Source organism: Notamacropus eugenii, chromosome 4, assembly GCF_028372415.1.
Source record: "Notamacropus eugenii isolate mMacEug1 chromosome 4, mMacEug1.pri_v2, whole genome shotgun sequence".
In the NCBI taxonomy this organism is placed as follows: Eukaryota; Metazoa; Chordata; class Mammalia; order Diprotodontia; family Macropodidae; genus Notamacropus; species Notamacropus eugenii.
Genome location: NC_092875.1, coordinates 407125290 through 407149293, shown reverse-complemented (window position 1 = coordinate 407149293; position 24004 = coordinate 407125290). Strand labels below are relative to the sequence as shown.

Here is a 24004-nt window from a genome sequence, read left to right as displayed (position 1 = left end):
TTATACAACTATGTAGTTTTTTATACCGACCACGGTGATTTAGGTATTTTTATGTAAATAAAGCAAACCAAAATAAATCTTGCACCTGGATGGACTGAGTATGGTTTGGTTTTTCAGAGGTACAAAAAAAACTAGAGAAGTGTAATGTGTGGAGGAAAGGCAACTGATTAGAGATGGAATGTAGGGATTGCACAGCCCACTATCCCTGCACTTCTTTTTTATAGACTAGTATAGCAGGGAAACTAACAAGACAGTGATTTTGAGCTTGTAGAAGCTGGGCTAAAAGTTCTTAAAAAACTTTTTGTGTTTTTTTTTTCTTTCAGAACTGATGTAATATGATGTGTCAAGCTAATCAACAGTTTGGGTTGTGGGTTTGAGTTTTTTGAGGGAGTATATAAATTTGTGAGAGCTGTCATCTCTACGTTTTTTAAATCATGAATGTGACAAACATTAACATTTCCATATGTGATGAAGAGAAAGGACTGTATATGAAATTGTGAATTTTAAAAATTAAATACAACTTTTAAAAAATATATATAAACTTTTCTCTACTGCCCTTCGAACTCCCAATTACAATTATGTTTTTAAAACTTACTTATTTTCTTTTGTCCTTCCAGTATCAATTACGAAAACAACATCTGGAATGGTGATGCCTGTCTCTGCAATATTTGTTGCTAAAACAATCTGAAAATGAAAAAAACCCCACAAAATTAGATAATATCATTGAACAATAAATCAATAGACTTCAACAGATTTGTGACCTCAACAGATGTAGGTAATCCCTCTGTAAGTGGGACACGAGGACACAAATCTGTTTCCTGTGAAACTTTTGTCCTTGTTCACCCAAAGACCCTAACAATGGATAGAATCCTTATGAGTATAGAAGTATTTCTGTATATGATGCTGCTGTCCAGAATTTTAAACTTCAAGACTACTAGCATGTTATATTGAAGTTACTTAGGAAAAGACCTGGAATACTTATATTCACCAGTAGGCACTTAGATGCTTTTCATGATAAGGGAAAGAGGAGCATGAAATACATTAATGAAATGTTCTGAAGTGAAACCCATTTAAGTTTTTTGTACTGAATCTTACCTTTCTAATTCCTGGAGGTGGGACTGTGAATGCTGCTGCTTGATCTTGGGTTGAAAGAATAGAATGCAGTGCTATCAATTTATATCTGAAAAGTTAAAATTATAAGGTTGTTAGACAACACTACTGTTTCTGAAACAGCATTTTTAAAAATGACTAAACTTGTTTAAAAATAAAAAATCAAAGAACCAGGGTTGGAAGGCCCTCAGAGACTTTCTATTTTACCACTTCCCATAATCCCCATTCCATCTGCACTCAAGATCTTTTGCAATAGTGGTTACACATCCAGAGGTGGCTGGCAGTCAGTCCTCTGATCTTTTTCTCTTTATATCAAACCTAATCTACCTTTTTGCACCTTTCACCTCAAGCCCCTTGTTTTGTCCACATGTAATTCCTCTTTCCCAGGACAGTCCTTCAAAGGCTAAAAGATCTTTACTAACAGCAGGCAACTTTTAGTATAAACAATTTAAGAGGTGCAAATAATGGTTCTGAAAAGAAAATAAAAATGTTTTATAGTCTTAAAAGAAAGTTGCTGATTTTTAATTTTTCAGTCTTTCCACCATAAAAGGAATTGCTAAAGGCAATAGGAAGAGCCATGGAAGCTTCCTTTAAAAAAAAAGATTTAAACATATCATGAATGTGAAAGATATTTTTCAAGGCATTTGTCTCAAAAATGTAAGATGTTAAATTGTGAAAACAAACTTTGTTAAGGGTTGAAATGCTGCTGTGATAGATGCAATGTCAACGAACATAATCTATCCCTGATTAAACATTATATCAAACTGCAATCTCAGCAGGGTCTTCTCTGCATCTAGCACAGCTTCCCATATAGGTTGCCAACATGGAATTTGGCAGGAGTACTCCCTCCAGATCCTCAAAGTACTAAGAAATATGGAATCCCAGGAGAGTCTGGAAATTGTATTAACAAGATGGATCTACAATTTTAACAGGACTGGGCAAAAATATTGTTTAAAATATTCAGTATCTAATATGGATACTTGAAAACTGGTAAGACAAAAATGCTTAAAAATGATGGAGTAGAACTGAAATTTAACTCAGAATAAACTTCTAAAAACCAGATTTATAACTGAAAACTCTCCATATTCTAAAAAGAATAATCCATTCTAAAAACCCCTAAAAGTAAAAAGATTTTTAATATTACCTCTCTTTTGAATAAAATCTCCTGTCATTTGATAGGAGGTCATACAACTGCTGAATGTGAGCAAGTCCAGGTAAAAAAATCAATACCGCTCCTTCTACATTCCTGAACTGAGGACTTCTGTCTGTTTCACATTACACAAAGAAAAAGCAATCAAAAACAAAAAAATGAGTAAACCTCCAAGCAGGCTTTTTATCACCTGTAAGAAAATAGAGTCAATGAAAATAACATTATGCACTTGAGACAATCTGAGAAATTAAAACTATACCTAGGAATACAAGCAGCTCCAAAATGAGATCCAAGTTGATTTTATGGGGATTCATATAGAGCACAGCATGCTGAGTTCGGGCGCTATATTTCTGGAAGTAAGGATTTATGTCAACACAAGCGCCAGTCTGGATTGGTATGTATTCCTAAAAAAAGGACAGATAGAACCAGAGTTATTTAAAAGTATGAACTGGTTGCCATTTTTTATCTCCAGCTCAAATTAAATTAGATATGTTAAACGATCACAACATGTAAACCTGTATCTAAAAAACACCCATTTAAAATATAGTGCTTTAGAGTTTATAAAACACTTTCCTCAGTAACAATCCTGTGAGGTCCAAGTATACTCACGCTTATTTTATAACTGAGATTATATGCCAAAGGTCAATAGACTAGTAAATGGTGTAGCTAAGTTTAATTTATTTTATTCATTCAAGAATTATGTTTGTTAAACACTTACTATACTCACCCCTGCTATCTTTTTAACTAGTTATAATATAAAACTGAAGTTTTTAAAAAAGATTACAGAATAAATGTCATATTCCATGTACATAATTTTCATCCATTTCTCTGTTACTGTTCACTGTTGTTTCAAGTTGATTTCAGATAAAAATACTGCTTAATTGGTCTTTGATTTTTTTTGTGTCAATAGTCCTTGAAAATAATAAAGGTGCCTCACTCTTGTTTTCATAACTAATGACAAAGTATTGAAATAACTGCTCTGATAAAGAAGCACCAACATAACAGGGCAATTAGAAAAAAAATACCAGAGTGACAATATTATTAATCAAAGACTGTCAAAGTTGTCCCCTTATTATGTACTTTAGAAATATCCCTTCTCTTCTATAAACAACCTGCACCTAGAGAGCCCTCTATTCATGTAGTTAAGATACTACTAAGTGTGAAATTCTGGTTCTTTCTACGAAAGGAGGTCAGAGATTTTGAGATAGCAAATCTAGGACTCTATCATTTCTTTTCAACTTAAGCTGTTTATTCAAAGCATCAATTACACAATTAAAAACCTTCTGTGGAATGACATCTGATCAAGCATTATAATAATGGTAGCAAAGATTCTTAAAATTATTTTTAAAGAATGAAAATGGTTTTGTTTTAACCTGATACTTTTTGATTCCTCCAGCTCTGCCTGTTACATTAACAGTTATTTCTTCTTCCTCTTCCAGAAATTTCTGACAATATTCTGAGTCCTTCTCCAATACAAAGCCTGTTTCTTCTACTACATCTTCAAGATGAAAAACCTACATTGTCCAGGGAGTAGAAAGTGAATACATCACAATTTCATTCTCATATTTTGCATTATATGATCAATTCTACAAATGCTACCTAGGTGGGAAAGATCACCTCATAAAGCAAAACTTTCCACTGATTAACTATATTTTATATATATATATATACATGTACATATGTATATATACATGCATGCGTGTGTGTGTGTGTGTGTGTGTGTGTGTGTGTGTGTGTATATATATATATATATATATATATATATATATATATCTTAAAACACTTTCTTGTGAGGTCCAAGTATACTCATGCTTGTTTTATAACTGAGATTATATGTCAAAGGTTAAAAGGCTAGTAAATGCTGTAGCTAAGTATAATATATTTTATTCATTCAAGAATTATGTTTGTTAAACACTTACTATACTCACCCCTGCTATCTTTTTAACTAGTTATAATATAAAACTGAAGTGTTTTTGAAAAAATTATCAAATAAATGTCATATTCCATGTACATAATTTTCACCCATTTCTCTGTTACTGTTCACTGTTGTTTCAAGTTGATATATAAGAACGATAACAACTTCCCTTCTGCTTGGGTTCAAATCAAGAGGGAAATCCCTATAGAAATTCAGGTCTTAGGGAAAATAAAATTGTCTCTCCTCTACTCCAAAACACGTTTTTATGTGGGAAAAATTAGTTAAAATAGACGGTAAGAGCAGTCTTGACAAGGAGAGTTGAAAATAAACAGAAAGAACAGCAGAAATAAATATTGTAAATATTTCAGGGGAATAAGCAGATAGAGAGAGGGAGGCTACGAGGTAGCCAGCCCCAAGGATGTCCAAGTTGTGACAGCAAAAGGTTTTGGAACAGAATACTTCTGTGCGGCTTGTCCACATGTGCCTCATCACTTTAACAAATCCGTAATGCCACTTCCTTCTCCTCCTCTCCTGCCCTAAATCCCAGACAGACTTCGGTTATTAGGTCCTGTGAGCCAGCACAGGGAGTCAGATCAGTCCTAGGGATAACTCTAGACAAAAATTATAGAGTACCACCACTGAAGAAAACTCCCTGGTAGGAACTTGTCTCTGTTTATACATACACAAGAGAAATAAATATTTACCTCAACAGGATAACTTCTTCCTGAAATTCTGAGAATAGGGCAGTGTGTGAAATAGGTAGAAAACTTCTCACTGTCTACAGTAGCACTCATCAAAATCAAGTGTAGATCTGAACGTTTCTGCAAAATCTCCTTCAGGATAATGAGTAGAAAGTCTGACTGGACACTTCTTTCATGAACCTATTGTTAGAGAAACAAAAAATTGATTCTATTTGAAATCTAGTAAGAGGTATAACCAATGAAATTCCCAATAGTGATCATAAATCAGAATGTTCCTTATTATAAGTCCTCTCCTTCTAGTACACTATAATAGATAAATTCTCATATTTATATTAAGTAAGGAATAACTCCTTAGGCAAAACATATCAAAAGTTATACATGTATTTCTTCATGAACTTAGTATTGGAAATATTAATACCATATGGAAATACTATATTAAAACCTCAATTTTGAATCTTTTCTCTTTAAATATTTATCATTTAATCCAGCATTTTGTGAATTGGACCCAACTCTCAAGATTAACGAATTGACTATCAATATCGCTTTTAGAAGTAAATGAATTAACAAGAAGCACAGAAATACTCTGAATCGAAGAAAATATAGCAGAAAAGGCCTTTACATATTTATAATTTATGATTATATTTGGGTCTTAGATTACACAGTGATATAGTCTGTTATAAGTAATAAACCATGTATATTATATAAGAAGTTTTGGAACTACAGGTGAGGTGTACTTTACATAATGTGCTTTTGAAAAGTGGTTGGTGCATTTAAACTAAATGAAGCAGAAGAATTAGTTATTTAAAAGAACTGCAAAACTAATCTGTAAAGCAAATAGCCTAACTTCTCCCCACCCTTCAAATTTATTCCTTTTTCAAAGGAAATTCAAAAACATATATATTGAATTTGGTTAACAGAAGTGGTAGGGAGAAGAAATAAACTTGGCAAAGAGCTGATACATATTCTACTCTTAAAGTTCTCCTAAGAAATAGGACAAGTGGCTTTCTGATGAAAATTTTATATTTGCTGTAATAACAATTTTGTCTATTAACTGACGACTCTACTACAAACTGAAATGGGGATATTTTAAAGTATGTTCATTTTCAGAACTTCTACCTTGTTTAAATAAGATTAGAGAGTTACTTACCTCATCTACAATAACATGGGACACATTTGTCAGAAGCCCATCTTCCTGCAGTTTTCTTATCAGAACCCCTGTAGTGCAATACAGTAGCCTCGTGGCATCACTAGCTCTAGATTCCATCCGAATTTGATACCCACATAAGGAATTCTGGAGGAATATAACACTGTGATTAGTTTCTCATAGCAGGGATCTGATGCACTTTAGAACGAGTTAGGAATAGTTAGAATAGTTAGAAATAGTCTTTGTTCATGGAACAGCTTTATTTATGTACTGCTTCACAGTTTCTGTGATTTCACTAGTACAGGGAATGCATGGTGAGGACATTACTTCCACCAATGCAGACCAGCAATGATTTGGCAATTTAAAGTCTTAGGGAACTGCCTGGGGTGCTGAGAGGTTAAGGCTCCAGTCCAGGTCTTCTTGACTTTAAGGCTGGCTCTCTCTTCATTATGCCATGCTGCCTCTGGCAATAAATATTTATTCTAGGAAAGATTCAATAGTAAATATCAATATTTTAAACCCTATTCCACTACATGAAATTGGAGAAATGTTCATGTGGTTGTAAACAAAAGAGCAATTCATAAAGTCCCTTGGAGATGCTAGGCCTGAGGTGGTCATCCCTCTCTCCCAACCCTTTTCCACCCATCTCTTTAATATGACTAATAGAAAGAATATGAAGTAAAATTTCTGATTTTGAAGTTATCTTAAATGAAATTTTGTATGCTAACCAATATAATGAAGAACAGTATATTTAAGGTATCCCACATTTTCCTTAACCTTTTCCTTTTCTGGAAAAATATTTAAAAAGACTGTTTGAAAACACATTCTACTGAAAAGACATACGCAAAAGTTGGAAGGTAAGAAAGACCACATTTGTGCACCCATAACATTTTTATTTTATTTATAGTGTAAAGCTGGTTTGACGCTTAACATTAAAAAAAAAAAACCAAACCCACTATTATCATGACAACTAGTCCCATTACTTCCTAGGTAAAGAGAGGGAGAAGAAATGGAAGCAACTTCAGATTTTATATTCTTGGGCTCAAAGATCACTGCAGACAGCAACAGGAGACATAAAATGAAAAGACACTTGATCCTAGGAAGGAAAGCTCCGGCAAACCTGAAAAGCATACTAAAAGCAGGGATATCACCTTGCTCACAAAGGTCCATAATGGCAAAGATATGGTTTTTCCAGTAGTAACATATGGCTGTGAGAGTTTGACTATAAGGAAAAACTGAATCAATGCTTGAAGACTTCTGAGCATCCCTTGGACACAAAGGGAATCAAATCACTCACACTTTGGCCACGTAATAAGAAGACAGGACTCAGAGGAAAAGACTCTGATGTTTGGAAGGATTGATGGTAAAAGGAGAAAGGGACAGCAAAGGATAAGATGGATACATAATGTCATGGAAGCAAAGAACATGAGCTTAGACAGACATCAGGAGATAGTGGAAGACAGAAGGGCCTGGTGTGCTACAGTGCATGGCATCACGAAGAGTTGGACATGACTGACTGAATGAATAGCAACAACATTTGTATTTTCTTTTTACTAATTTCTCTGTATACTTAAGCATTACTAGACAGTAACATGTTTCCCACCCCCCAACCCCCTGCATGTGAGAATTGCAATGTATTTGGAGAATCCTGGGCACCTCATTTTGGGAAGGATGTTGGCAACTGGAACATTTTCAGAGAAGAGCGATAAAGAGATCAAATCACCTAGGGACTGACTAAAGTAACAAGGGAAACTCAGCCCAGAGAAGGGAAGATTTAGTGGGGTTACAAAACCTGCCTTCAAATGTGAAAGACTCATGTAGATAATAATGTTCAGATGTGCAGTGCTGGCTCAGAGGGTAAACGGAGGAAAAATGAAGGGAAGGGGTAGACTTCAGTTTGATATAAGGAACACTTCCTATTAATTAGAGCTCCCTAAAAGGAGAATGGACTGCCTCTGGAGGAAGTGAGCTCCTCAACATTGGAAGTCTTCAGAATTGGGGACATCAGAGAGAGGATATTGTAATGGTAAGGAAATGTGAAGATCTTGCCTGCCCCTTAATAGGCCCACATGACCTGCTTTGAGTTCTGGCCTACCCACAGCTTGAGTTACATGAAGCCCATGGTCAGAGGAGCTTGTCCTATAGGTAGAGCAGGAAAGTGCAGGTGTGTGGGGGGGGTAGTTCTGAGAGAGCAGGCAGAGCAGAGCAGCTAGCACGAGTGACAGAGGGAGTGATTTTGTCTAATGGAGCTTGTTCGTGGGGAGGCCTGATGGAGGGAAGGCTTGGGGATGACCATGCTCCTTACATTAATAATGTGTATAGATTTCTTGGTTACTATGATGGATTTGGCTTTCTGGTGTCTGAATAAATATTTTGGTTTCATCTTTGAGGAAGTGGAAGTACACTTGCATGTCCACAGTGGCTACTGCATTGGCGTTACACATGTCCACAAAGGATCAGGTGAGGCTAGATGATTTTTGACTCTGAGATATAGAATAGCTAACATTTATGTAGCACTTTAAAGTTTGTATTTACTTTGATCTCGTAACAACTCTGTGAGGTAATGCTATTATTCCCATTTTACAGATAAATAACCTGCAGTTGAGAAAACCTACTAACTGAATGGTTTACGTGAGATTACTCAGTCTGTGAATGTCTACGGCAGGATTCAAATTCAGGTCTTTCTCACTCCAAGTCCAGTCGTCTATCCAAAACATAACTCAGTTGCTTTGGTAGCATATTGCCATGTTTGAACAAGTGATTTGGAAGGAAGGAGGGAAAGAAATGAAGCCTGCTGTACACCAGGCACTGTGCTAAACGTTTTAAAAATATTATCTCATTTGATCCTCACAACAACTTCGTTGTTATTAATCCCCATTTTACAGCTGAGCAAACTGAGCCAGAGTGCAGGTACATGACCTGCCCAGAGTCACACAACTGGGACTTTGAACTTGAGTCTTCTGAGCGCCAGGCCCAGCTCTCTACCCTCTTGCACCACTTCGCTGCCCCATGAAATCACCAAAAGCTGTCATCCCCCTAACAGGCTTTAAACACCATGAGATCTCGCCTTAAGAATTTTTGTATTATTCCCTAGAACTTAGTGCAATGCTTCAGTGTTGAATAATTGTTTAGAGAATGAATTAATGAATCAATTTAGGTAATGAGATTCATTTTGCTCCTAGGGAAAAAGTAGGTACTAGAATGAAGGCAGTACTTCTTACCTTTCCACCAGGTCCATTTTCACAGCCCAATTCTTCACACACTCTAGTTGCCAAACTCACTGCTGAGATCCTTCGGGGCTGTGTGCACACAATGTTACATTTACCCGACCCCCATTCATTGAGCAGTAAGTCCTCCAAAAGAAAATGGGGCACTTGGGTGCTTTTACCACTTCCCGTTTCACCGGCCACAACCACTACCCGATGTCTTTTGAGAGTTTCAACAATTGAATTTCTGTGCTTGAACACAGGTAACTGCTGCCTCTCCTTTAGCAGCTTCTGGTACTTGGGGGTGCTTTGCAACTTTCTAAAGAGGTTCCTGACAGGCTCCAAATCTTCTGTGTTGGAAGTTTCCAGAGAGAGTGCAGTAAAATCTTCATCAGTAACTAAATTTTCCCAGGATTCCTCAGGATCATCAGAAATATCTTTTTTATTTTCACACTGCTGTTGCTGCTGCTGCTGCTTCAGTTTATTAAGTAGTCTGGCAATAAAATGATCACGAGGCTTATTTGTCTCCATTTTATTCAGTTCTTCCTTTTTCTTTTCTGCTTCACTCCATTCCAACCAAACATCTCGGTAAGTGGGAGGAAGCAACTGATGGACAGACTGAGGAGAGAAACGTCACCATGTGAGCCTGTTCTTTAAAAGTCACTGATGTGGAGGGCACACTGGATCCTCCAGCACTCTACAGTTTAAGTCTTGCTATATCATATCTTTCCAGTACACTTAAAAAACAGACCAAACAACCAGGAAATCATCCTCTGATTTGAGCAAGTTCATACTTAAAATGCACGATTTCAAAAAAATAAAACAAGACCAGTATGAAATACTCCACAGACAAAAGCTTCAGTAGCTACAGGATAAAGCAGTCCAATACTGGTGCACAACTAACAATGTTTTAGCTGCCAGACCTGGTGGTATCCTCATCCTCCTCCATCCATGTAGCACCTGGCACCACTGATCCTGCCTCCCCTTTCTCATGCATAGTCCCCCCGCACCTCTTGGGGCTCTGGTAACACCACTGTCTTGATTTCCCTCCTGCCATTTGATCATCCCTTCTCCATCTTGCTGCCGCGTTATCACCCACAGCCTGTTCTCACAGTGCATGGCCCCACACCTGTGCGCTCGGGCCCTCATTTGAGAACCCATCATGGTGTCTGCCTCAGCTCCCAGAGGCTCTATTAGCAGCCTCACAAAGTAGAAAAATGGCTGGTTCTAGAGTCAGAAACTTGAGTTCAAATGGGCATTAACTCCTCTCACATATCTAACCAGCTGCCAAATCTTGTCCTTTCTACCTGCACGACATCTGCATCTGCCCCTTTTCCTCCCTCAAACCCCAACTGCTCATCAGCTCTCTCTCTGATTACTGCAGCAACCCCAGTCGCTCTCCCTGCCTGGTATCTTGACACTCCAGTTCATGCTACACAACCCTGCCAAGGGAATTTTCCCTGAGTGAAGATCAGATCATTCAACCAAATTCACTGGTTCCCCACTACTTCTAGGACAAAATATAAATTCCATTTAGCTTGTAAAGCCTTATACTCCTGGAGCCACTCTAGTCCTCTAATGGACTCCTTGGACACTGCTCCCACATCTGCACCTCTGAACCCTTGTCTCCCTGAGCTCTGGTCTTGTATCACCAACTGCCTAAGGAATATCTATAGCTGGACGCTTCAGAGACATCTTCAACTTAACATGCCTAAAACAGAACACATCTTTTTTCCCCTCAAATCAGCCATTTTATAAACCTGCCTAATCCTGTCAAGGAAGATGCCATACTTTAGTCATCTAATTTCATGGCTGCAGAACCATACTCAATTCCTGAATCACCCTCATCTTAGTTGCTATATCTTGCTGATTCTATCTCTATAGAGAGGGAAGGAAAGCATTTATTAAGTGCCTACTAAGTGCTAAGCATTTTGTAAATATTATCTCATTTGATCCTCACAACAAGTCTATTCCCATTTTACAGTTGAGGAAACTGAGGCAAAGAGCTACAGGGTCCATAGAGGCCCATGGTCACATAGCTAGTGTCTGAGGCCAGATTTTAACTCAGGCCTTCCTGACCCAGGGCCCAGTGCTCTACCCACTGAACCACCCTACCTGTCCCTGACAGTCCTTAAAGCATCTGTTACATCCATCCCTTTCTCTTTACTCACACAGCTACCACCCCAGTTCACGTCTTTTATCACTTCTTTCTTGGACTGCTGCCAAGAGCTTCCTGATTAGGCTCCTGGTCTTTCTCCTATACAATTCACTCTCCACATAGCTGTCAAAAAAATATTCCTAAAGCACAGGTCTGACCATGTTGCTTCCTTGTTCGAAAGCTCCCTATTACCAAACTCCTCTATCTGGCATTTAGAGCCCGTTACTCTAGTCTCTATTTCCAGGATTATGCATTCTTCCCTTGCCCATACTCTACAATCTGGCCAATTGGCACTCTTGCTGTTCTCCCACACCTGGAAAGTTCTCACCTCCACATCTCACTGAGCTCCTCTCTTCATTCAAGAGGCAGCTCCATCAGCAGTACTTTCTAGAGGAGGTCTTTCTTGATTCTGCCAATTACTCGTGTCTCCTCTTCCAAACTGCCTTTGCTTAATCACTTCACGTTTATTCTCTTTATATTTATCTTACACATACTTTTTAATGAATTTAGTATCTTCCCCAATAGAATTGTTTCATTCTTTACACTTGTATCCTTGGTGCATAGTAGGCTACCTAGAACACAGTAGAAACTTAATAAATGCTTGTTGATTGATTAAAATCCTAGCTTTACTCCTTCCTATCTGAGTGACCTTGGGTGACAGGATGGGTTAAGAATGATGCTTGATCTCTCTGGGTTTCAGTTTCCTCATCTATAAAAGACTAGAGGACTTCTAAGGGCTCTTTTAGTCCTAAATCCATGATCTTTATCAAATACACTAAGAATTAACTATTTAGCTCCCCTAGCATATGGACTACTAGATAAGAGTTACAAATATCTGATGATAAATCTTTTTGGCATACTTAGAAATAAGTCACTATAGCCAGAGTTAAAATCGGACTACTCATATGAAATAATTTAAAAGAGAGAAGTTCTAGTGTAGTATCCTATGCTTCTGTTGATAATTATTCCTGTCAACTCTACGAAGCTGTCCAAACATACAATTTCTGTTTCATGATTGAAAAATGAAGTATAAACTTAAGTTTCTTTCAACAGTAAACAAGCAGATCTAGGATTAAAATTACTGGTTGAATTATTTTGTTGGGCTCAGGGGTGATGTCGATTTTAAATTAACCATGTTTCTGAATCTAGCTCTTTAAAGATGAAATACTATTATTATAAAATGATGTTTTGACAATTCCATTGTTTCTTCTTTTGGGGGCAAGATGAGGAGGAGAATTAAGAATTTTCAGAGGTTTTCTTCTCTAATGTTTTGTTTTAGTCTTTTTGTAAATAGGAAGCTTGCCTTTAATCTAATCTAAAATTTAGAAAAGGAACCAATGTCCACAAATGACTTATGAAATCAAGTATCACTTCAATAAAATCCTAAACTGACGTCTCATTGTGATATGCTGGTGACCCTGATTTCTCAGCAGAATGTGAAGACAATGTAGCCAAAAAAATTATCAAATATGGGCCAGCTATAGAATGCATTACACATCAATGTAATAACTAGGGATCTTTTAGAAGAATCAAGTCTCACCTGTCCTTTTACTAAACGATAAAGAGCCAGAGTCGCTCCCAGATGCTGAGCTTGCATGCCATCCTCTGTCAGAATTGTAGGACATATCACCAGCACATCATCTTCAGATTTAACTACTTTTACTCTTTAAAGCAGAAAATAATGTGTTTACAAAATTGATGAAGTACATTTTTCTATCAATCAATATTCAACCTAAATTTACTTTATGAATTTTTTACATAAAAAGGTCTGTAAGTCAGATAATATTTGTGAACTCTATCCATCTGTAACATCAACTTATCTTTCCAAATGTCCAATTCATGGAAAATCAATATTATACATTTAAATTTTAAAAACTATTCATTCAGCTCTCCAGAATACATACCTACATTTCCAGTATTTACCAACTGCAATCTTTTCAAAGGAAGGATTTGGACTCTTGGGAAGATTTTTCCTGACCCAATCAATAAGAAACTGTTTGGGAGATTTACCAGTCCAGCTTCGAGCAGTGTAGTCAAAATTTCTCACATCACGAGGATCTTTCTTTTTTGCTAAAATGGCACATAAGCAATTTAACTTATAATCAAGTAGCAGCAGAAAAATCTCTTGAATTGTATGATACAGGATAAGGGTTGGATTTTGAGTCAGAAGGCATGGATTCAAATTCTGGCTTTGCAACTTACTAATGGTATGGCCTTGAGCAAGTTCCTTAACCTGCGTCTTAGTTTCTTCATATGTAAAATAAAGGCACTGGACTAAAAATGAGCTCTATAAATCTATGATCTACGAAGTATCATGCATGTCTCATTTTTAGGCATGGCACTTTTTTAAAAAAAGTAGGAAGGACAAAGACATGAAAAGGGCAGCCCTGAGAGTTAAATGGGTAACTGTGGAAAATGACTTCAATAAAATATCTTGCCACCTAAAAGCAGAAATGAGAAAATTCAGAAATTCACCTTTCAAATTTGTTTCTGAGGCCTTAAGAAATCTAGTGTTCTTGTAAAAGACTATGTCCCAAAAAAAGAATAAACCCAGGAAGCATTGTTTTCTAGATTTTTAAGTTAGATTTTTCTGCATAAGAACTAACTTTGAGAAATTATGCACAAAAATGGCTTTTATTTGACAATTAGGAATAAGAATTAGTTTTCTTGTAAGGCTAAAGCTTATTCAGAGGCAAGTGACATAGCATATGATAAATTTCAAAACAGCAATCTGACTCATTATAGTCAATCAGTTGAAAATATTATCTCATGATACAAAATTGTGAATATTTCATTGTTATTTTGCAAATTATACAAGATCAAGTCTTTTACCTTTTTCTTCTTCTGCAACCACAGAGTTTTCAAATAAATTTAAGTTCAATGTTCCTTCCCCTTCAGCAGCCAATGATGGTTTTTTTTTTTCATTCTGTTGCTGGGAAATCTTTATGGCTGGATTGAACACGGGATGATCTTCTAAAGTTTCCATTTCTACCAAAAAAACCTAAAATGTTAGTTTCATGTATTTACCATGATTTCTCCGAAATGGTATAGTTAACGTTTAATTTATTTGGTGATTAGTCTATAACCAGCTTCAACTGTATGAAACTAAGAACTTGAAAGTAATGTAAGAAGTCTTCAAACAGTGATAAAAACAGTTAACCACAGGTGAAAAATAGAGTACAGAGGAAGTGAGGTGGTCTTTGCTAAAGAAGGAAGGGGAGGAGCTCACAGTTGATGATGATACAAGCCAAGCCCCATACATATCAAAGCCAAAAAGCAAGGGATAAGTAGCAGTGAAAGGAGAAAAGACAATCAATAAATCTTTTGAGAAGAAGATAGCACCAGGAGACCTGAGTTAAAATCCCAGCTCCGCTATTTTCTATTGCTGTGACCTTGGATAAATCATTTAACCTCTCTAGGCCTCAATATATTCACGTATACAATGAGTTTTCTGAATTCCCTTCCAAACTCAAACCCCATAACCCTAAAATTGTGGTAAAAAACATTCTTTCACTGACAAATGAGAGAAGTGACAGAAGAAAATAACCACAGCAGAGATAAGTAGAAACCACTTGCACAGCATGACATCAGAGGATAGTACTGAGTCAGGTCCAGCTAGAACAGATGATTAATCACAGAAGCAACCCACTCTAAGAGACATTTGTTAATAAGTTGTTTGTGAGACCTAGGTGTTTTCAAAATCCAATAAACAGCAACAGTTCACATTTATATAACACTCTATGAACTTGCAATACTGTAAGTCTATCATCTCCATTTTAATCATGGGGAAACTAAGGCTCAGTGATGTTAGGTCACTTGTCCATGGTCACAAAGATTCCAATTACAGTGGTATTCCCACCATGCTGTCACTCTCACCAAGAAACAAAGATCTCGAACAAAATCACCTCAACTGTACTGTATTATATATCCGAGGTAACATTGGTCTTCACACTAAGTCAGTAGCATATATGGAATCTAGAAAGAACCAGAGTAACAATCAGCTAGGGTTTACCCTATATTATCCACAGAGGAGAATGCTCTGATTCCAGATAACCAGTTTTTTGTATAGGAAAACTCATGAGTAATATAAATATCCGCTAAACTATTCTAACGTAAAGGAAATATCCCTTAAAAACATCCAATTCTCTTTACAGTGTTGGAATTTCCTGATGATCAAGCAACCTTCTAATGTTTAGTAATTTGGTCTCCTAAACAGACTTACCTCCCATAAGAAAGTACCACAGGCAGAGTCTTGAAAAGTGTATCTCCCATAAAGTATATACTTAATACTAGCTTTACATCATAGTTGGCTTTATGGTTTATTCAATTTATGAATCTGGCTAGTATAACACAGTACTCCAGAGCCTGCAGAGCTGTGAATTCCACTAAGGGCTGAAGCTACAGCCAGCCAGAAGGATCAGTCAGATCTTATCGTATAATTGCTGAGCTACAACTGTTCCCAATAAATTTTTGTACTTGTAGCAAAGAAATATTTCAAAATCATATGTTCACCTAAGCACATCAAAGTTTTTTTTTTAACTGTTATTCAACTATGGAATTCACCCTGAGAGAGTAGTGCCTGTTAACATTTATTATCTCACCTACAAATGGCAAACACTGATTTGATGAATCAACAATGAAATAGTGTTATTCACAAAAAGAGATGTTATTAAATTGGACAAAATTTGATCATAAATTGGCACTGTGCGGGACTTTTACAAAGCTTCATTTTAATAACAAAATACAATTTTAATGTTCTGCTAAAAAAATTCTTTTAATAGTCAAAGACAAATAATTCAGAGGAAGTTGTGGGCTGGTGTTAGTTTCACAAAAATTTCTTCTCCTTATCATGGTACATATCTTAGTTTTGGAATAAGGTCTCACTAAAATTCACCAACAGTCAGCTGGACATCTTTAAGGTGTCCTATAGACACCTCAAACTTGACATAACTAAAACTGTACTTATTCCTTCCCCTAACACCTCCAACGACCCAAAATTTACCCCTTTTCCAACCTTTCTTATTTTCATTGAGGGCATCAATATTTTTCCAGTTACCCAAGTTCACAAACTGTTTATCTTCCCCTCCCCCAAACACAGCCAAATCTTGCTGATTCTACCTCCACAACATCTCTCAATACTCTCATCTCACACAACCTCCACTCTAACTCATTCAGGTCTTTTTCATCTTCTGACTAGACTATTATAGAGCCTCCCAATCTGGTTTCTCTCAATCTAGTCTCTCCCCTATTCAATGTATCCCATTTGGAGTCACTAAATTGATATTCCTAACATATATATCACTACCCTACACAAGAAACTCCAGTGGCTTCCTAAGTCCCTCTAGGATAGAAAACAAACTCCTCTGTCTGCCTACTAAAACCCTCATAATCTGGCTCCAGCTCATCTTTTTTAGACCAATTTTATTCCATTCTTCATTCCAGACAAACTGGCCTACTTGTTCTCGTTAGACACCACTTCTATCACCTACCCCTGTGTCTTTGTACAGGCTACAAGCCATCCCTACAATGGTCTCCCCTTTTCACCTCCATCTCTCGGCATTCCAATACACGTTTAAAGCCCAGTTTAAGTGCCACTGAGGCCTTCCCTGAGTCCCTCAGTTGTTAGTGTTCCCTCTCTCCTCCATTTGTAAATGACTTTCAATTTACATCTATGTACATGTTTCACTATATCCCAGCTGGCTACAAGTTCCATGAGGCCAAGGATTGTGGTTTATTTGTATTGTTACTGCAATGGAAATCAAATATTTGCTGGATAAAATGTGTGGCTGATCTCTTTTGTTCTCCTATATCAGTTACCTTAGGTTGGTAAAACAATTTTTAAAAATTTCTCTTAAGTAATGATGATGATCAGTCAGCATTTTTATTTTCACCTATTTCTAATTTGTCAAAGTCTAGAACCTTAAGTGATGGGTCTCTTACAGACCCCTAAGGCTCCCTTGTGGCAAGAACCTTCTGTTCTAAATACTAGTGATGACCCCTCTTCCTGCCCTTAAAAACAACAATAAAAAAGCCAATGTTCCATCTCCTCTGTTTATGTTCTCTCTTTGGCTCATTAACGCATGGCTTCACTAACAATATAGCTTCCCCTCATTTATTCCCCTCCTCCTGCTAATGTCTAGTATCTCCTTATCTCTATGAATTCTGAATATCTGTTGCCTTCTGTGGCTGATCAGGCATGCCATCATTAACTAAATGAATCATCTTCCTTGCAATCAGAATATTTTAAATAATATTTAAAAAACACTGAACAAAAGGAATGCAAGTGGGCTATTATCTGAAGCATTTTACGTTGGAGACAAATAACATGAGAAGCTGTTTATTCACAGGGATTTACAGCACCTATCCCTTGCGAATGGCAAGGCATTTTGTAGTAAAAACAATAAGGTAAGAATGGAAACATCAGATTGAAACAATTCCCATGGTGGAATGGCAAAAGAGGAAAAAATTAAACATAAGCTTATAGAGTAAAGCAATTTGTAAGAACTCACCCCTCTGATATTTCCTTATTTTTTCTTGGGCCTCCTTCTGGCTTTGCTTGTTTTTTTCTAGCTTAGAGGAAGCTGCCTGTTCCTTTGCATCCTGAAGCTTTGCTGCAAGGTGTAAGTATCTTTCATTCTGTTTCAAATAAGATAATCAGTATGAGGTTAATCCAGAAACTAGCAAGATTTAACTAATTTATCTACACTTCCTTCCCCTAAGGCTGATTTCTTCATCTGTAAAACAATGGGTCTAAACTAGATGATTCTGCTTTTAATCCTATGACCCCATAATTATCATTTAAGGGGCAAAGTATAATGGGAAGCCCAAGCTTCAGACTTCTAATACTAATTGTCACAGAATAGAATCATAATATCAAAGCTGGAAGGGAGTTAAAAGATTATCAAGGCACTGTTCTAGGTGTTTCCTGACTAAATCGTTCCACCCTTGTAGTTCAGATTTCTCATCTATGTATTTCTCTCAGCCTATGTAATGATCTGCCTGTACAACCAAATTTAGAGATTAAGGAAATGACCATTCAAAGCATTTGTTATAGTTTTAGGCAAAGTTTAGTATAAGGATATAAGAGGATGAGAGACAACTGCTGCAATTACTGTATTCTCCAAACCCTAGATTCTTGAATTCAGAGTACACTGCAGGCTGTGCTAACCTGGAAGGATTCAGTATTACCCAAAATAACGAATCAAGGCAGAGTCTCCTACTATTCTCTGGTGCTGAGGAACCTTACAGCCCAGCTTACAGGTGGAAAGTACTATCATTGCCTAGGAAAGTTATCTCCATCTTATGTGGAGATATGCCTCATGCACAGGAGCTCTTGAAGGCAGAAACTCAGAATGAGGGCTGGATCTCCACATCTGTAGCCATCACAAGTCTCATGCCCTCTAGGATTGATCTCCAGGTGACTAACCTACTATGGCCATCCACATCCCATTTGGGTCAAGCCTGGTCAGTGTGCCAAAGCTTAGCTTTCAATGGCTTATTATTACCTACCCCATAAAACTGAACATATCAGCATATTATTCAAGGCCTGTTATTCTGATGCGCATGGGTCCAAGTCGAGACCTTTGTCCCTTACCACAAAAAAATTTGAACTTGCCCCTGAACACTCCTTGAATTTTCCCACTTGGTCAAGTCGACCCATCCCAGTCAACTGTCCTTTCATTGAAGCCTATGTCTAATCTTAAAACTGTCCGTTACTCCTAACTTAACCCAGGCCTTTACTATCTGTTACTTTCAGGTCACCCTGGCTACCTCCCACCCTGGGTCCCATCTAGATGCCATACTCCCCTGGCCACATGGTCCTTGGCATTCCTGGTCCTTCTCTGTTACCTCCCAGTCACTCTAGACTACTTGGTCAGTCCTAGATCCCTTCCAAAATCTTTCTGTATGTAAGATTCATCTTGCCTCATTAAGGTACACTCAATCTGTCCTGCTTGTCAATACAAGTGTCACAAATGCTCAGATTCCTTAAGATTTTAGCCAATGGTTCAGATTCAGTCTGGTCAATATAGCAGATTTTTAGAATCATGCCCACCTTGACCAGTGTTCTAATAAACCTTGTCTTTGGCTGAAAGAAGGCTTGGGTCAAATTGGTTTGAGGCAGGATTTGCATGTTGCTATTTGCCTTTTCTTATCCTTCTCCCCTCTAAGGATTCTATATTCTATCAAAACTGGACTACTCACCGCCCCATCATCAACATCCTGTGATATTTTTCTATACCATTATTTATACCATTTCCAGGGCTTGGGCTGCTTTTCTGCTCTACACTCTCCTGCTCAAATTCCACCCATCTTTTAAGATCTAGCTCAGATGCCGCTTTTCCAAAAAGCCTTTCTTGACTCTCCAGTAAGAAATGATATTGAGCCTCAGATCCTGAAAAGAACTTACTTATTTTACATTGTAGTTATACATGTGTGCACATGTTTTATTACTTCCTGAAGGCGGGAACTGGCTTATTTATCTTTTCATCTTCTCCAGTGTGTAGCACACAGTTACAAAATCCATACAAGTATTTTACTCTTGTGTACAGGTATTAAACTAGACTTAGGTGAGAAAAAGGTTTAGAATTAAGCTTACTGATTTAACTAGGTGTTTTCCCTATTAATCCCAATAGATTAAAAACATTAAGAGGAGAAAGAAAGAGTGCTGCTAGAGTCAGAAATATTCTGGGACTATTCAGTTTAGGGCAAACAGTCAATAAAAATTCTGACTGAGGCACCAAGTAAGTTTAAATTATATTCTGTATGTTTCTATTAGAAAATCAAGGAAGTATGCAACCCATTTAGAAACATTTTTATAAACAATCACTGTAATAAAAATTAAAAACTCAATATTTTTTTAGTAGAAAAATATTAATAGTTTTCTTTCTAAGAGCAAAAAACTTGGAAATGTGTCTAATAACAATAATAAGTTATGGAATATTTTTGAAACTGAATAATACCATAAAGTGTGTGTGTGTGTGTGTGTGTGTGTGTGTGTGTGTGTATGTGTGTGTAAAGAAACATATAAGGAAAATATGGAAAGATAAGAAGGGATAGGAGATTAGGAGAACTATGTAAAATGACTACATCTAGAGTAAAATAAGTACAGCTTTTTGGTTTGTTGGTTGGTAATCCCTTTAACTGTCTATGACATGATTTGTATGGATTTTGGGTAAGATTTATTCCTTTTTTTCTTTATTTAAATTTGATGGTTAAATTTATAATAAAAAAGTGGGTTTTTTTTTCCTAAAAGAGAAATCAAATGATTGTAATCATTATCACAGGAATGTGAGGTTTTCCCCATCTGTGGTAGTCAGTGGCCTACCACAAGCTAAGGTAGATAACCATGTCAAATCGAGGGAAATGACTCAAAGGGAAGCTGGCCTGTGGTCTGGTTTGCCTTGCAACAGCAAAGATAGAACTATTTACTGGCAAGGCAAAAAAAAAAAAAAGTTTTGGGTTTTTTTTTTGATGTTAACAGAGGGAAACGAACATACTCAAAGAGAAGCTGGCCTGTGGACTGCACAACTTGCTTGTTTCAGGTAGCAGCTGGGAGAACTTCTGGTAGATGGAGGAGGGAACCAGGGTAGGCCATATGTAATGGGATTGGGGGCTAACACAGATGGATTAAGGAAGGAGTGCAGAGAGGGCAGCACATCCTAAAGGTGGGCGTCCTCAAGTTTATTCTCTACCACACTTAGATTCATCAATGTGGCTGAGGCCACTTCTGCCAGGCTACTATCCTAGAGATCCAGCTTTACAAGACTGGTTGTCTATGGCACTTTGGGTCAGATATGATGAGGTCTATGATGGTTAGACAGAAGGACAACAGTTCAAGGGTCTCCAGAAAACTCTGTAGGTCACTGAATGGATATTCTAGTTGGTGTGAAAGATGATGTACAAAAAGCTCCCTGTGGTGCCTCAACTTGATCAGTGGCCTAAAGCTGGGGCTTTAGCCTCCATGATGAGCTCAATTTAATATGAGGCAGTTTCAGGTGTTTCATGAAACTTAAGGTCAAATATGAGCCAAGGGAGGTCCCATAGCTTTACTCTCTGAACTCCAGTTCAGAAATATTAGGAAGACTGAGCAGCTTGCACAAAAAAGTTGATGTTGCAGAAATCCTAGCAGAAGGCTGTTGGCATTGTTTCAAGGAGCTGTCTTCAAAAACTCAAAGTCAACAAGATGAAGTGCTTCCTATAAGCCAAGTACGGTGCTAAAAATGAGGCTAGACATCACCTGGAGATCTTACATGTCTCCAAGGGGATTGCTGTGAACCAATGAGAGGCACTTCTACATTCTGGTCTCTGGTCTGGTTTGCCTTGCAACAGGGAAGATAGAATTATTTACTGGCAAGGCAAAAAAAAAAAATTTTTTTTTGGTGTTAAAGGAGTTTCAGTTAACTGGAAAATTTATATGGAATACTTCACCCATCACTGAGGTTGGTTACATGAAGCTTTACAACATACTATTAATTTGTAAATATGAAACACAAGTTTCCAAAAATTATCAAATTTATACTTCATAGCAATCTTAAAAGGTTGGCTCTATAGATATTACTGTCTCATTTTACAGATAAAGACACTGAGGCTTAGAGAGGCTAAGTGCATGATCATACAGTGTCAGGGGCAGGATTTGAATCCAGCGCTTCTTGACTCCAAGACCAGCTCTACAGAGTAGAACATATTGCTCCTTAAAAGGCTTAATCAATGCAAAACAACTTCATTTAGCCCTATTGTCCTCCCCCGAAAAGTCTATCACAGAATAGTAAAGTTGTAAAGGGCTTCATGGGTCATTTAGTCAAACCACTAGTTCTATTTATGTGAATTTCATTTACAGTATCTGTGAGACAGCTGCCCCCCAAACAAGCCACTCACACAAAATCAGTAGCTCCCCAGTGACTATTCCTACTTGCGTCTCCCTCAGGGCGGCCTGTGCCTCAAATCTACCCAAAGGGAAAGCTCTTCCAAGGTTTTAAGTTTTAAGTATTTGTTCTCTCTCACATACACTAAATAAGAATGCTCTACAATCTGACATAATTCCCTTGAAAGGGAGGGAAGGTAATCCATTCTAATGTGATTTTTCCAACAACTTAGACAATTTTGTAACAAATTTAATATCTAAAACCAAATTTATCAGCTTCCTTCCAGTAGTGGTTCCTTGTCCCAACTTCCCAATTTGTCAACATTCCCCTCACTCTCTGAACCCCTAGGTTCTCACCCCCCCACCCCCCAGTAGGATAAGACAGGCAGAACATCTTGATTTCTGCTTCTCTATTTTTCTCAGGTCCCTGTCTCTCTCTCTCCATTCCCACTTGGTCAGAACACCTTAGATCAGCTGCTTAAGTCCCACTAGGACTATCAATAGCCTCCTGAAGGTCTCCTTAGCTACAATCTACTCCATATGCTGCCAGTAAATTGTTATTTCTGAAACACCATTTTCTCTGCTCAAAAACCTCCAAGGGCTCTCAGCAATTTACAATGGAAATTCTAAACTGCTGACCTGTCCTTCAAAGCCAAGCATGTCTTATTACAATGGACATTTCAAACTTCATTTTCTGAACACAAATCTTCCGCAGACAGGCTGATCTATTTAGTGTCTTTGAAAGATTACATGTATAGCTAGCCCTGTCTCTGAATCTTTGTTCATGTCTTTCTGCTCAGACTAGCTAAATTCTTACTACCTTTGTCTCTAACCACTCTGGCAGAAGCACTCTTTTTTTCCCTGAGCTTCTATGGTATCCATATACTGCTTTGCATTTTAAGTACTTTTTTGTTGACAGGATAGCTGTGTGGATAAAAACTGAAGTACTCCAAGGGCAGGGATATCTCTAATACTGCTTTCCACTTCCCCAAAGGATTTAGCATGGAGATTCATATACAAGAACCATTCTGTCAATTATCTTTCAAAGTAAAACTTGTCACAAATCTCTAACTTACAGGGTCAAATTTTTCCTCTTCCTCTAAACTTTTAGAATTTTCAGTCTTTTCTTCTTCACTCTGCTGTTCGGCATACCGCAAAATCCATTCTTTCATATTTACTTCTTTGTCCTTTTCTGCATTTTTTGGCTAGGAAAAGAGTAAACATCAGAAAAATTAAGATTAGAGGTGAAAAGTCATATATATATGTATCTCAACACTATAATTATGTAATTACAATCTTTATAATTATAATCAACAATTATATCAACATAATAGAACAGAATCAAATTTAAGAGTGATAATTTCTTGATTTAACAAATAAAACTTAAAAGACTTGAAGAGTGTCCAAGGCTCAACAAATGTAAAGTGAACCTTAAAAACATACATTTTTACTGCTATCTTTATCATGCCACCAGAATTTCTCCCCTCTGCCCTTTCCTAGAGAGACGCAGCATATATTAAATAATTTTTTTAAAGGAAAAAAATCTGCAAAACTGATCAATGCATCTAAAAAGTCTGAAAATATATGCAGTGTTCACACCCAATGGACTTCCCCCATCTCTGCAAAGGAATGGGATGGACATCATCTCATGTCTTTTCTTTGGAGCCATGACTATTCTTTGTAATTCTGCAACATTCACTTTTGATTATTTGCTGGGGGCCTGATCATTTCCATTGTTGTGTAGTTTTCTTAGTTCCGC

The 24004-nt window shown here is 37.2% G+C and overlaps 1 protein-coding gene across 2 annotated transcripts in view; it reads right to left on the bottom strand.

Annotated features, from left to right (window-relative positions):
• DHX29 (DExH-box helicase 29) overlaps positions 1-24004 on the bottom strand; it is a 360925-nt gene that overhangs the window by 17941 nt on the left and 318980 nt on the right. For both annotated transcript variants that reach the window (XM_072605599.1, XM_072605597.1), the window contains 13 exons: positions 23322-23450; positions 17894-18020; positions 14217-14372; positions 13289-13454; positions 12925-13048; positions 9242-9844; positions 6024-6167; positions 4880-5056; positions 3634-3774; positions 2520-2664; positions 2255-2375; positions 1096-1180; positions 596-684 (listed from right to left, as the gene is read on the bottom strand). In XM_072605599.1, the coding sequence (XP_072461700.1) occupies positions 596-684; positions 1096-1180; positions 2255-2375; positions 2520-2664; positions 3634-3774; positions 4880-5056; positions 6024-6167; positions 9242-9844; positions 12925-13048; positions 13289-13454; positions 14217-14372; positions 17894-18020; positions 23322-23450 (2207 nt within the window). The remainder of the gene's footprint in view (positions 1-595; positions 685-1095; positions 1181-2254; positions 2376-2519; positions 2665-3633; positions 3775-4879; positions 5057-6023; positions 6168-9241; positions 9845-12924; positions 13049-13288; positions 13455-14216; positions 14373-17893; positions 18021-23321; positions 23451-24004) is intronic.